The 11,346-nt window shown below is 40.6% G+C and overlaps 1 protein-coding gene across 1 annotated transcript in view; it reads left to right on the top strand.

Moving 5' to 3' along the window:
- Positions 1-2,894: 2,894 nt before the first annotated feature.
- The window catches only part of LOC121373277 (atrial natriuretic peptide receptor 1-like), a 184,619-nt gene continuing 176,167 nt past the window's right edge, over positions 2,895-11,346 (top strand). Inside the window, exon 1 of the mRNA XM_041499797.1 lies at positions 2,895-3,505. Within this exon, the coding sequence (XP_041355731.1) occupies positions 2,896-3,505 (610 nt within the window). The 5' untranslated portion in view covers position 2,895. The remainder of the gene's footprint in view (positions 3,506-11,346) is intronic.

The following is an 11,346-nucleotide window of genomic DNA, read 5'->3' as shown; positions in this document are numbered from 1 at the left end:
CTTCGTCCAGGACAGAACTGTTTCCATTAGTAGCAAGGGGTCTTTTATATGCACCATCCAACAGACAGGATAGCACTTACCACGGCCTTTGATATACCACTCGTGGTGCACTGGCTAGAACGAGAAATAGCCCAATGTGTCCAATCAAGCGAGCGCTGTACCATTGGGTACGTTTCCATTAGTAGCAAGGGGTCTTTTATAAGCGCCATCCCACAGACTTACAACAGATAGATCTTACAACGGCCTTTGATATACCAGTCGTGGTGCACTGGCTAGAACGAGAAATAACCCAATGTGTCCACCGACGGGGATCGATCCGAAACAGCATCAAGCGAGCGCTGTACCATTGGGCTGCGCCCCGCCCCCTGCAAGCATGAAGTCCAATGGCGTATGCTGTACACCATCGAGGCCGATACAAACAGACTATGAGCTCAATGATCTAAATAGAGCGACTCCGATCCCGCTTAATGAACACAAGCATATCGAATGACGAGTGCAAGACCACTTCGTGATGACGTGTCTTCAATTCATCGCCTGCACTGAACACAAAACGGAATATCCTTCCGATTGATAGGGACATATTCTTCAGGGTTAATTACCCGATCGCACACCGGTTCGTTTCCACTCTGTGCAATGCTCGGCTGGACGAAACGAGCCAATATATCATGGATTTGTTAGTTGTCTCTTTCGCGCCGCAGCAAAAAAAGAAGAAGAAAAGTTCCTACCTCGATCAACATAGATGTTGATGGAGTTGTGTGTTACGGATATCAACTATACTACATGTCAGAGGCTTCGATGATGCATATGTGAACACGCAACATATCCTTGGTATTTTCTCCGTTTGACAAATGTATGTTAGAAAATTTAATTTCAATATTAGATAGCGGTACAAATATCTTTGTGTGGACGTGCGAACTACTCTCTGTATTGCTGAGTTTTTAAAGTAATCACATCTGCTGTTTGATTCGCAGTGAGTTGTTATTCTAGAGTATACAGACCAATGAGCAATAGTTTTGGACAGGTTACAACTATATGTGTGTGGACGTGCGAACTACTCTACATTGCCGAGTTTTAAAGAAATCATATCTGCTTTTTGATTCGCAGTGAGTTGTTATTCTGGAGCAAACTGACCAATGAGGGATGAGTTTGTTCCAAGGAAATGGTGGGTAGCATACTGTCGTTGGAAGTGGATACGTAAAATCTACAATCGTCTTGAGGTGATATTAAAGGATCAAAGCGCAATCTATATTGGATAAACCAACCAATCAGGAATGGATGTATTCTAAACAATTGATTTGCCTTGATTGCTGATAAAAATGGATGTATAAAATGAAAAGATTTTCTTCAGGAAAGTTAGAAAATCAGAGAGCAAAATAACTAAACCTTTCACGCGAGTTTGCTCATTATTTTGTTCCATTGTTAGAACGTTGTTGCTGTTGAATACGTATCAGAGAAAAATGTACAGAAAATTAGTAGAAATTGATTTCTAAAATGCAACATAGAAAAGTAGAATTAAGAAGCAGGAAGCAAACTAACTAAAACACTGTAGCGAGTTTGTTGATTCTCGTTTTTCCATTTCCATAGCTTTGTCTCTGTTAAATACGTATCAGTGGAAAATTGTCTTATTCCAAAGAGAATACGGCTGCATTGTTGTCATCAGGAGATAATATGTTTTAAAACAGCCAAGCATTGTTGTGTCTCCACATAAGACAGAAAACACCTGTAATCAATGCACACAATTATGAGATTACCGTCAGCGCTTAACACACATTCATACTGACTGTTCTTATAATCTACTGGTCATTTCCAATTCTGGGAAGATTCTTTCAGTGCAAAATGTCAATATTTGAAAGTGTTTTCTGGGCTTGTGGGAGAAGCCTAATTGTAAATATTTGTATACTTTGTACATCTTTTCTATATTTATGAATTAAGCAATTGTGCATATTTGTGGAATACTGAACTTTGGATATTGGTGAATGTTTCTTGGCCTTATGTTCCGAGACGATGATGCTGTGATTGTGATTGTTGATGGAGATTTATTGAATTCGTATCCATTTAAAGAAACACAAGATTCTGAGTGTTTATATTCAGTATATGTGTGTTATATTGTACTGGGAAAAATATAGAATAAATTTTTCGTGAAATATGATGAATGTTTAAAGAAACATGGGATTGCGAATGTTTATGTTCATTGTATCTGTCTAGCACTGTACTTAAGGAATAGAGAGTTGTGTTGGTTGTGAAACTCGATGAATGCTTAAAGAAACATCGGATTGCGAATTCTTATGTTCAGTATAATATACCTCTTCCGCTGTATTTAAGAAATAGAAAATCATTTGGTTGTGACACTTGATTAACGTTCAAGAAACATGGAATGGTGAATGTTTATGTTTAGTGTATATCTCTTCCGCTGAACTTAAGAGATACAGAATTCGTTGGTTGTTAAACTAAATTTATGTTTTTTAAAAACATCCATAGGTTTGCGATTGTATATGTCCAGTGTATGTATTATACTGTCCATAAGGGATAGAGAATTCTTTGGTTGTGAAAATTAATGAATGCTTACATCGGGATTGCGAATGCTTATGTTCAGGATAATATGTCTTTTCCACTGTGTTTAAGAAAACGAGAATTCTTTGGTTATTAAACTTGATGAATGCTTAAAACACCATCAAGATTGCGAATGGTTATGTTCAGTGCAATATGTCACTTCCACTGTACTTAAGATCTAGATAATACCTTGGCTGTGAAAATTAATGAATTAACGAATGTTGTAAAGTGTGATATGTAGAAAGACACACAGTCTACCCTGACATCAAAATGTGGCATACCTTAATTGCTTTAGTCTTAGTATGGCTGGCCTTACCCGTAGCCTCTTCCTTGTACGACGTCCAGATGGTGGTGTTAATTCCATTCGACAAAAATCGGCTATTTTCGTACATGCGCGTTCATCCCGCTGTGACCATCGCACAACAGAAAGTGGAGGAGCAGGGACTACTTCCGGGAGCGAACATCAGCCTCTACTTCGGCGACTCCAACTGCTCTTCAAGAGACGCTCCCATTATCGCCTTCAACTTCTTCATCCAGAAAAGAGTCCACGTGTTTCTGGGACCGTGCTGCGACTACAGTTTAGCCCCCGTCGCTCGGTACGCTCCGGTTTGGAATATACCAGTTATCTCCCCTGGAGGTCACGCGCACGACTTCGGACGTCCGAAGAATACGGGTGACGATGAGTTTGGTACTTTAACTAGAGTCGGCGCGACTTTTGACTCTTTGACGGGGATGATTCTGAGGACTGTGACGTACTGGAAATGGGCCAAGATGGTCGTGATCTATAGAGGTGTTGGTCACGCGACCGTGATGCCTTCGTTCTGTTTCCTAGCCGGGTCGGCCATGATAGCGTTTAGTAAGAGAAGCAGGATTAAACACTCATACTACAAGTACGTGCCAGAGACCACGGAAATAGGGTCAATGTTGATGGAGCAAGTGGGAAACAACTTTTCAGGTACGTGTACAAAGTGGTGTTCTCATAGTCGATTTGTCTTATGCGATTTAATGGTTTTCATTATGCGTTTTTTTTCTCATGCGATTTAAGGGTTGTCACAGTCGAATTGTCTCATGCGATTTAAGGGTTCTCATAGTCGATTTATCTGATACGATTTAGGGTTTCTCACAGTCGATTTGTATCATGTCCTTTAGGGTTCTCACTGTCGAAAAATCTTCAGGTGCGTGTCAAGCGGCGTTCTCATTGTGCGATTTTTTTTCATGCGATTTAAGGGTTCTCACAATCGATTTGTCTCATGCGATATAAGGGTTCTCATAGTCCAAACATATGTTCAGGTACGTGTAAATCGGCTTTCTCATTATGTGATTTGTTGTGAGATTTAGGGGTTCTCACAGTCGATTTGCCTTATGCGATTTAGGGGTTCTCACAGTCGATTTGTCTGATGCGATTTAGGGGTTCTCACAATTGGTTTGTCTTGTGCGATTTGGGGGTTCTCACAGTCGATTTGTCTGATGCGATTTAGGGGTTCTCACAATTGGTTTGTCTGATGCGATTTAGGGGTTCTCACAGTCGAGTTGTCTGATGCGATTTAGGGGTTCTCACAATTGGTTTGTCTGATGCGATTTGGGGGTTCTCACAGTCGATTTGTCTGATGCGATTTGGGGGTTCTCACAGTCGATTTGTCTGATGCGATTTAGGGGTTCTCACAATTGGTTTGTCTGATGCGATTTGGGGGTTCTCACAGTCGATTTGTCTGATGTGATTTGGGGGTTCTCACAGTCGATTTGTCTGATGCGATTTAGGGGTTCTCACAATTGGTTTGTCTGATGCGATTTGGGGGTTCTCACAGTCGATTTGTCTGATGCGATTTAGGGGTTCTCACAATTGGTTTGTCTGATGCGATTTGGGGGTTCTCACAGTCGATTTGTCTGATGCGATTTAGGGGTTCTCACAATTGGTTTGTCTGATGCGATTTGGGGGTTCTCACAGTCGATTTGTCTGATGCGATTTAGGGGTTTTCACAGTCGAAATAACTGTTCAGATACGTGTTAAGCGGCGTTCTCATTATGCGATTTGTCGCATTGCTTTGCCTCAAGCGATTTGTCGTGAGAAATAGGCATGACTCCGATTTAGGGGTTCTTACAGTCGAAACAACTTTTAAGGTACGTGTAAGAAAGACATCAAGCTCCACATCACAGGAAGTATGGTAATCTAGAATAAATGAAATAAAATATAGATCAATAAAAAGTATACTGAAGAACTAACGGAACGTGCATATTAATTAACAAATAATTAATTAATTAATTAATTAGTTTTGGTGTCTGTTAAAATTACCATTGTCTTCTGAACATTATATATACTATTATATTCCCATTTCTTTTTTTGTTGAGTACACATACATTAAATATTAAAACACATTTAGTATACAACTATTCACCATCCGTTACATATGTCTACGTGTTTATTAGATTATTCCGTGTATTTGAACCTTAACTGGATATAGTCATGTCAAATATTTATAAGTACGTAAGTAAGTTCATTCCTTACCTCTGTATTCTTTCCTTTGAACAATAGTGTTCGTTCTTCTATCTCATTGATGTTCATGTACGATGCCGTGCGCTGTCTGTGGGGAAACAACTATCCATGGCTCATATTTTCGAAGCTATCTTAGCATTACTGTATCGTAAAACAAACATAAACTATGACGTCACTAGAGCGTGTGTTATAGCGATATCATAGTATAATGCTAATGTCAGACTACCAACTGCCTGCAGAAAGTTGGTCAGCTCGACGTTTGCGTTGCAATGACTTACGACGGGTGCCCTCGGATCAACACCAAATGGGTTATACGACAAGAATCGAGTTCTAAGAGCGCTCAGACTAGCAAATGGACAGTTGTAGAAGGAAGGACATGTTTTATTTAACAACGCACTCAACACATTTTATTTACGGTTATATTGCGTCGGACATATGGTTAAAGACCACACAGATATTGATAGAGGAAACCCGCTGTTACCACTTCATGGGCTACTCTGGATAGTCCAGAAGTCATGACAGCAGAAAGTTAGCCAACTTTCTGCAGACAGTTGGTAGTCTGACCCTAGTACAAGATGGTTTTGCGATATCATAGCGATATCTCTGACCAGGTTCCGGGTTTACGAAGCGATCTTACATTCTATTAGTATTACAGATCAAGCATTCTGCCATTGGCACACACCTCAGTTATCTGGCCTGGCTGTGTTTGTGATGTACCTCCAATCGGGGTCTGTGTACTTCTCGAGTGCGATACACCTTGATTACCTATGGGTGACGCCCAAATTACAATGTAGCGTTCTTACTACGAAGAACTGTCAAATGTTAAACTACCAATAGCCGATAAATAATTAATACCTGCTGCCCCCCCCCCCCCCCCCATCTCTCAATGTGTCTCTCTCTCTCTCTCTGTCTGCCTCTCTCTCTCTCTCTCTCTCTCTCTCTCTCTCTCTCTCTCTCTCTCTCTCTCTCTCTCTCTCTCTCTCTCTCTCTCTCTCTCTCTCTCTCTCTCTCTCTCTCTCTCTCTCTCTCTCTCTCTCTCTCTCGTTTCCTTGCTATCTTCCTGTCCCTCACTTCCTGCAATCAAATTTGGTATTTTCAATTTCCGTTCGTCTAAAATTGCCGTCTTTCTTCCGTTTTTGTTAAAAAGGAATTCTAAATTAAGCCTTTTCAACCAGAATACACTTTCATCTATACACTGGAGTTATATTATTGACATCATTGTGTAATAACAACCACAAAAAATATCTAAAACCCTCTCGACTGTTGACTTGGCAAGTATATGTGATGACTTGCCAAGTGTATGTGATGACTTGGCAAGTGTACGTGATGACTTGGCAAGTGTATGTTATGACTTGACAAGTGTATGTGATGACTTGGCAAGTATATGTGATGACTTGCCGGTCTCCTTTTCACAGAAGCCAAACATCCACACACGGATGATGTCTTAACCGATTGAACGTCGTTTGATTATACTCCGTGCAATGTTTGACTTAACAAAATGAACTAATCTGTAATATAATAATATTTAACAGTGATCGATCGTTCTGACCGCTCCTCATCTTTTAATGTGCACTACCGACGACCTCCCTAGTACTTGCCAGATGCCGCATCTCAATTATCTCTTTGCTCTCAGGTCCAGTGAACTATTGAACACGCAACGAACTCACCATATTATACAAAGATGATTTCCATATCCTGATCCTCAACTCTGTTAACGTGGCCCTTGACCCTTGACCCTTATCATGTTGTGCACGTCCCTCACAGGTCACAGCTCTGTCAAAGTCAGTGGTGTGGCCTGGGACGGATGATTTCCATAAATACAACCGTACTGGAAGCCGCCATCTTGGTCTCGTAACACATATAAGGCTGTATACGCGGCAGCCTTGTATATATATATATCATGTACATGGCAGGTATGTTTGTGTGGGGGTGGGTTGGGGGTACAGGGTGTGTGTAGTCTTAAAGGTCACGACAACCTATTTAAAATGTCTCATGCAAAGCACGGGTTATTATATCACAAAGAGTAGGATAAGAAACTATCAATGTACCTATATCAGTTTAACAGCCAACCCCCTCCAAACAAACAAAAAAATATATAAATAATAAAAAAATCAATCAAAAAATCCCACAAATATCCCTAACAAGTAAAAACAAATAACAGTCAAATCAACAAGAACAACATTATTGTTATCACCATCATCACCATCATTATCGTCATCGTCATCATCATCATCATCATCATCATCGTCGTCGTCGTCATCATCATCATCATTATCATCATCACCACCATCATCGTCGTCATCGTCATCATCATTATCATCATCATCGTCATCATCGTCATCATCATCATCATCATTATCATTATCATCGTCGTCGTCATTGTCATCATCATCATCATCAACATCATCATCATCATCATTATTATCGTCATCATCATCGTCGTCATCATCATCATCCTGATGATCATCACCACCATCATTATCATCATCGTGATCGTCATCATCATCGTCGTCACCATCATCATCATCATCGTCATCATCATCATCATCATCATCATCATCATCAACAACAACATCATCATCGTCATTAACAACAACAACATACAAAAAACCCAAACCCAGCCGCTAACGTATTAAGGGACTATAAGAAAAGACAGGCAGTCGATTAATGACCAACCCTTCGACTTCCGTGTTCAGCTTGAGCGAGGATAATAAAATATGCAGGTCCCTCACAGCCGCTGAAACAAAGTGATCCTCTTTAATCGTCCAATTTATCAACAACTTAACACCGCCAGTACGAGCTAAAGATGTGTGCGTCTTTAACTGACCAATTTATTAAGGAGCTTTTGACCATTATCATAAAATGTCTCAACACTTAAAGCGAGTATGCATCTTAAATTTCTGACGTTCTAAAGCCGCACACCCTAGTTCCATCCAGCGAAAATAAATTATAATTTGGTTAATCTACAAACCTGTAACACACTTAGATCACGTTTTTATCAAATGGAGTGAAAAAGCAGGTTTTATATCGATAAATACCATGGGAATCCCCATGTCCCAATTGCTTGAAATAATTTTGAAAGTTAGTATTCTGATGTCACCGGTAGATGTCGCTCGAAGCACAACAATGCCTACGTCACGACAAATTTCACAGACTTGGGGTGCGTTTCTTTCACCTCTCCTGGACATGTTCCAACTGTTCTGTCCTGGTTGTATCCCCTCTCCAGATATCGTAAGACTTAGCAAAAGTATTGGTTTTAAGGGTTTGTAACATTTTGTATTGAGACACTAACTTGTCTGAACTTTAATGTTACTGAAAATGTTCACGAACTGTGAAGAAAAATCTCACAAATAAACAACAATAAATCGGATGTTGATTGCGCGAACCGTGCACGAGAAAACAAACCGAACCAAAATAATAACGGTCACGTGATATACCAACGTCTGTAACATTGAAATGGAAATATCCCCTCTAAAAATAGACTAGACCTTGTCTGCTCAACGGTTTTTTCTCAGACGTGCGTGCGATTTATGAAATACGAAAAATGCATTTTGTGGTATTACAAAAATCAGGATTACCAAAAAACACTTCATGTGAATGGAAATGTATATTCTAAATAATGAATGGTAAGTAAAGTGCAATTTTATTTGTGAAAAAAATGGGTTTAATAGCCAAAAACAACGCCGTAATGGTTAACAACTAGCCGTAACTAGGGTGTGTCCCTTTAAAGGGATTGGTAGCTGTCTCACGGTGGGATTTACGAAAGGAAAAGAATCTTAAAATGTAAATGCTAGAATTCAAGACAATTCGTTTCGTAGCAAGGTTTCATCATCTAATTAACCAAATACTTCTAATTCTACCCCCCCCCCCCCACCCCCCGTCTGGCAAATACTGTGTGAAAGTGAAGAGAATCATTTCCTAAAAGTTAAAAGCTTCTTTTGGTTGACGGCACCGTTAGAGCACATTGATTTATTAGTCATAGGCTATTGGAAAAAAGGAAATGTTTTATTTATCGACGCACTCAACACATTTTATTTACGGTTATATGGCGTCAAACATATGGTTAAGAACCTCAAAGATATTGAGAGAGGAAACCCGCAGTCTCCACTTCATGGGCTACTCTTTCCGATTAGCAGCAATGGATCTTTTATGTGCACCGTCCCACAGAAATGATAGTACACACCACGGCCTTTGTTACACCAGTTGTGGAGCACTGGCTGGAATGAGAAATAGTCCAATGGGTCCACCGACGGGGATCGATCCAAAACCGACCGCGCATCAAGCGAACGTTTTACCACTGGGCTACGTCCCGCCCCATGGCTATCGGATGTCAAACATTTGGTAGTGTTGACATATAGTGTAAGAGAGGAAGCCCGCTGCAGTTTGTCCATTAATAGTAAGGAATCTTATATATGCACAATCCCACAGACAGGATAGCACATAGCACATAGTCGTGGTGCACTGGCTGGAATGAGAAATAGTCCAATGAGTCCACCGACGGGGATCGATCCAAAACCGACCGCGCATCAAGCGAACGCTTTACCACTATGGCTACGTCCCGCCCCTAGGCTATCGGATGTCAAACATTTGGTAGTGTTGACATATAGTGTAAGAGAGGAAGCCCGCAGCAGTTTGTCCATTAATAGTAAGGAATCTTTTATATGCACCATCCCACATACAGGATAGGATGGCTGGAACGAGAAATAGTCCAATAGGCCCACCGACCGGTATCGATCGGAGACCGATGGCTCATCAAGCGAGCGCTTTAGCACTGGGCTACATCCCGCCCCCATTTCCTAACAGAGGCCATATGTTTGTACCTGATTGCAAACATCAAACTACTTGAAACTTTATATCCACGGGCGTATACAGAAAACATGCATCGTCAGTGTAGTCTGTTAATTAAATAATTATTATATCATAGCGCAAAACGTTGAAGCATTGATTGGACGTATGCAGATAATCGCAAAATAGATTTCAATTAATTTTGGCAACACAAATATATTAACGTGAATCTGGTTCCGTGTTCGTAGGATCGTAATAGTTATTCATGAGCGTACCTGACGACAAGAATATCAAAGGTTGTGTCGTTCGAAAAGTGCGTAGAAAAGATCCGTTGCTGCTAATCAAAAACATAAATGTAGCCCAATTCCTCTGAAGAAGATCACGTGTGAGATTTACCAAATATATGTTTCCTTTTTTTTTCTTGTCTTTTTACCCTGTTTTTCTCTAGTTTAATGTACAAGACAGATTGTGTAGCCTCAGAGAGAGAGAGAGAGAGAGAGAGAGAGAGAGAGAGAGAGAGAGAGAGAGAGAGAGAGAGAGAGAGAGAGAGAGAGAGAGAGAGAGAGATAGACAGACAGGCAGAAACAAAGACAGAAACAGAGATAGAGAGACACTTCTTACTTCTATATTCTTTCCTTTGAAAAATAGTGTTCGTTCTTTTATCGCATTGATGTTTACGTACGATGCCGTGGGCTGTCTGTGGGGAAACAACTATCCAGGGCTCATATTTTCGAAGCTATCTTAGCATTACGGTATCGCAAAACAATCGTAAGCTATGACGTCACTATGGCGTGTGTTAAGCGTTATCATAGCCTAATGCTAGTGTCAGACTACCAACTGCCTGCAGAAAGTTGGCCAACTCGATGGTTACGTTGTTAATCCCCCAACTCCCGACTTAAGACGGTGTGCTCAGACTAACAACTGGGCAGTCATAGAAGGAACGAAATATTTTATTTAACGACGCACTCAACACATTTTATTTACGGTTATATTGCGTCGGACATATGGTTAAAGACCACACAGATATTGATAGAGGAAACCCGCTGTTACCACTTCATGGTCTACTCTGGACAGTTGTAGAAGTCATGACAGCAGAAAGTTTGCCAACTTTCTACAGACAGTTGGTAGTCTGAGCCTAACATAATATGGTTTTGCGATATCATAGCGCTAAGATAGCTTCGAAAATCTCTGGCCAGGTTCCGGGTTTACGAAACGATCTTACATTCTATTAGTATTACAGATCAAACACGCAGTCATTGGCACACACCACAGTTATCTGGGCTGTCTGTGTCTATGATATGCCACCTGTCGAGGTCTCTGTACTTCACGAGTGCAATACGCCTTGATTACCTATGGGTGACGCCCAAATTCAAATTTAGCATGCTTCATATGATGACGATATGTCTGAATTACTGAATGTTTAACTACCAATAGCAGATAGATAATTAATACCTGCCCCCCCCCCCCCCATCTCTCAATGTGTCTCTTTCTCTGTATGTCGCTCTTTGTCTCTGTCCTTC

The sequence above is a fragment of the Gigantopelta aegis genome, chromosome 5 (assembly GCF_016097555.1).
Source record: "Gigantopelta aegis isolate Gae_Host chromosome 5, Gae_host_genome, whole genome shotgun sequence".
Taxonomy (NCBI): Eukaryota; Metazoa; Mollusca; class Gastropoda; order Neomphalida; family Peltospiridae; genus Gigantopelta; species Gigantopelta aegis.
Note: the sequence above shows the minus strand (reverse complement) of the source record. Positions and strands in the feature narration are given on the sequence as shown.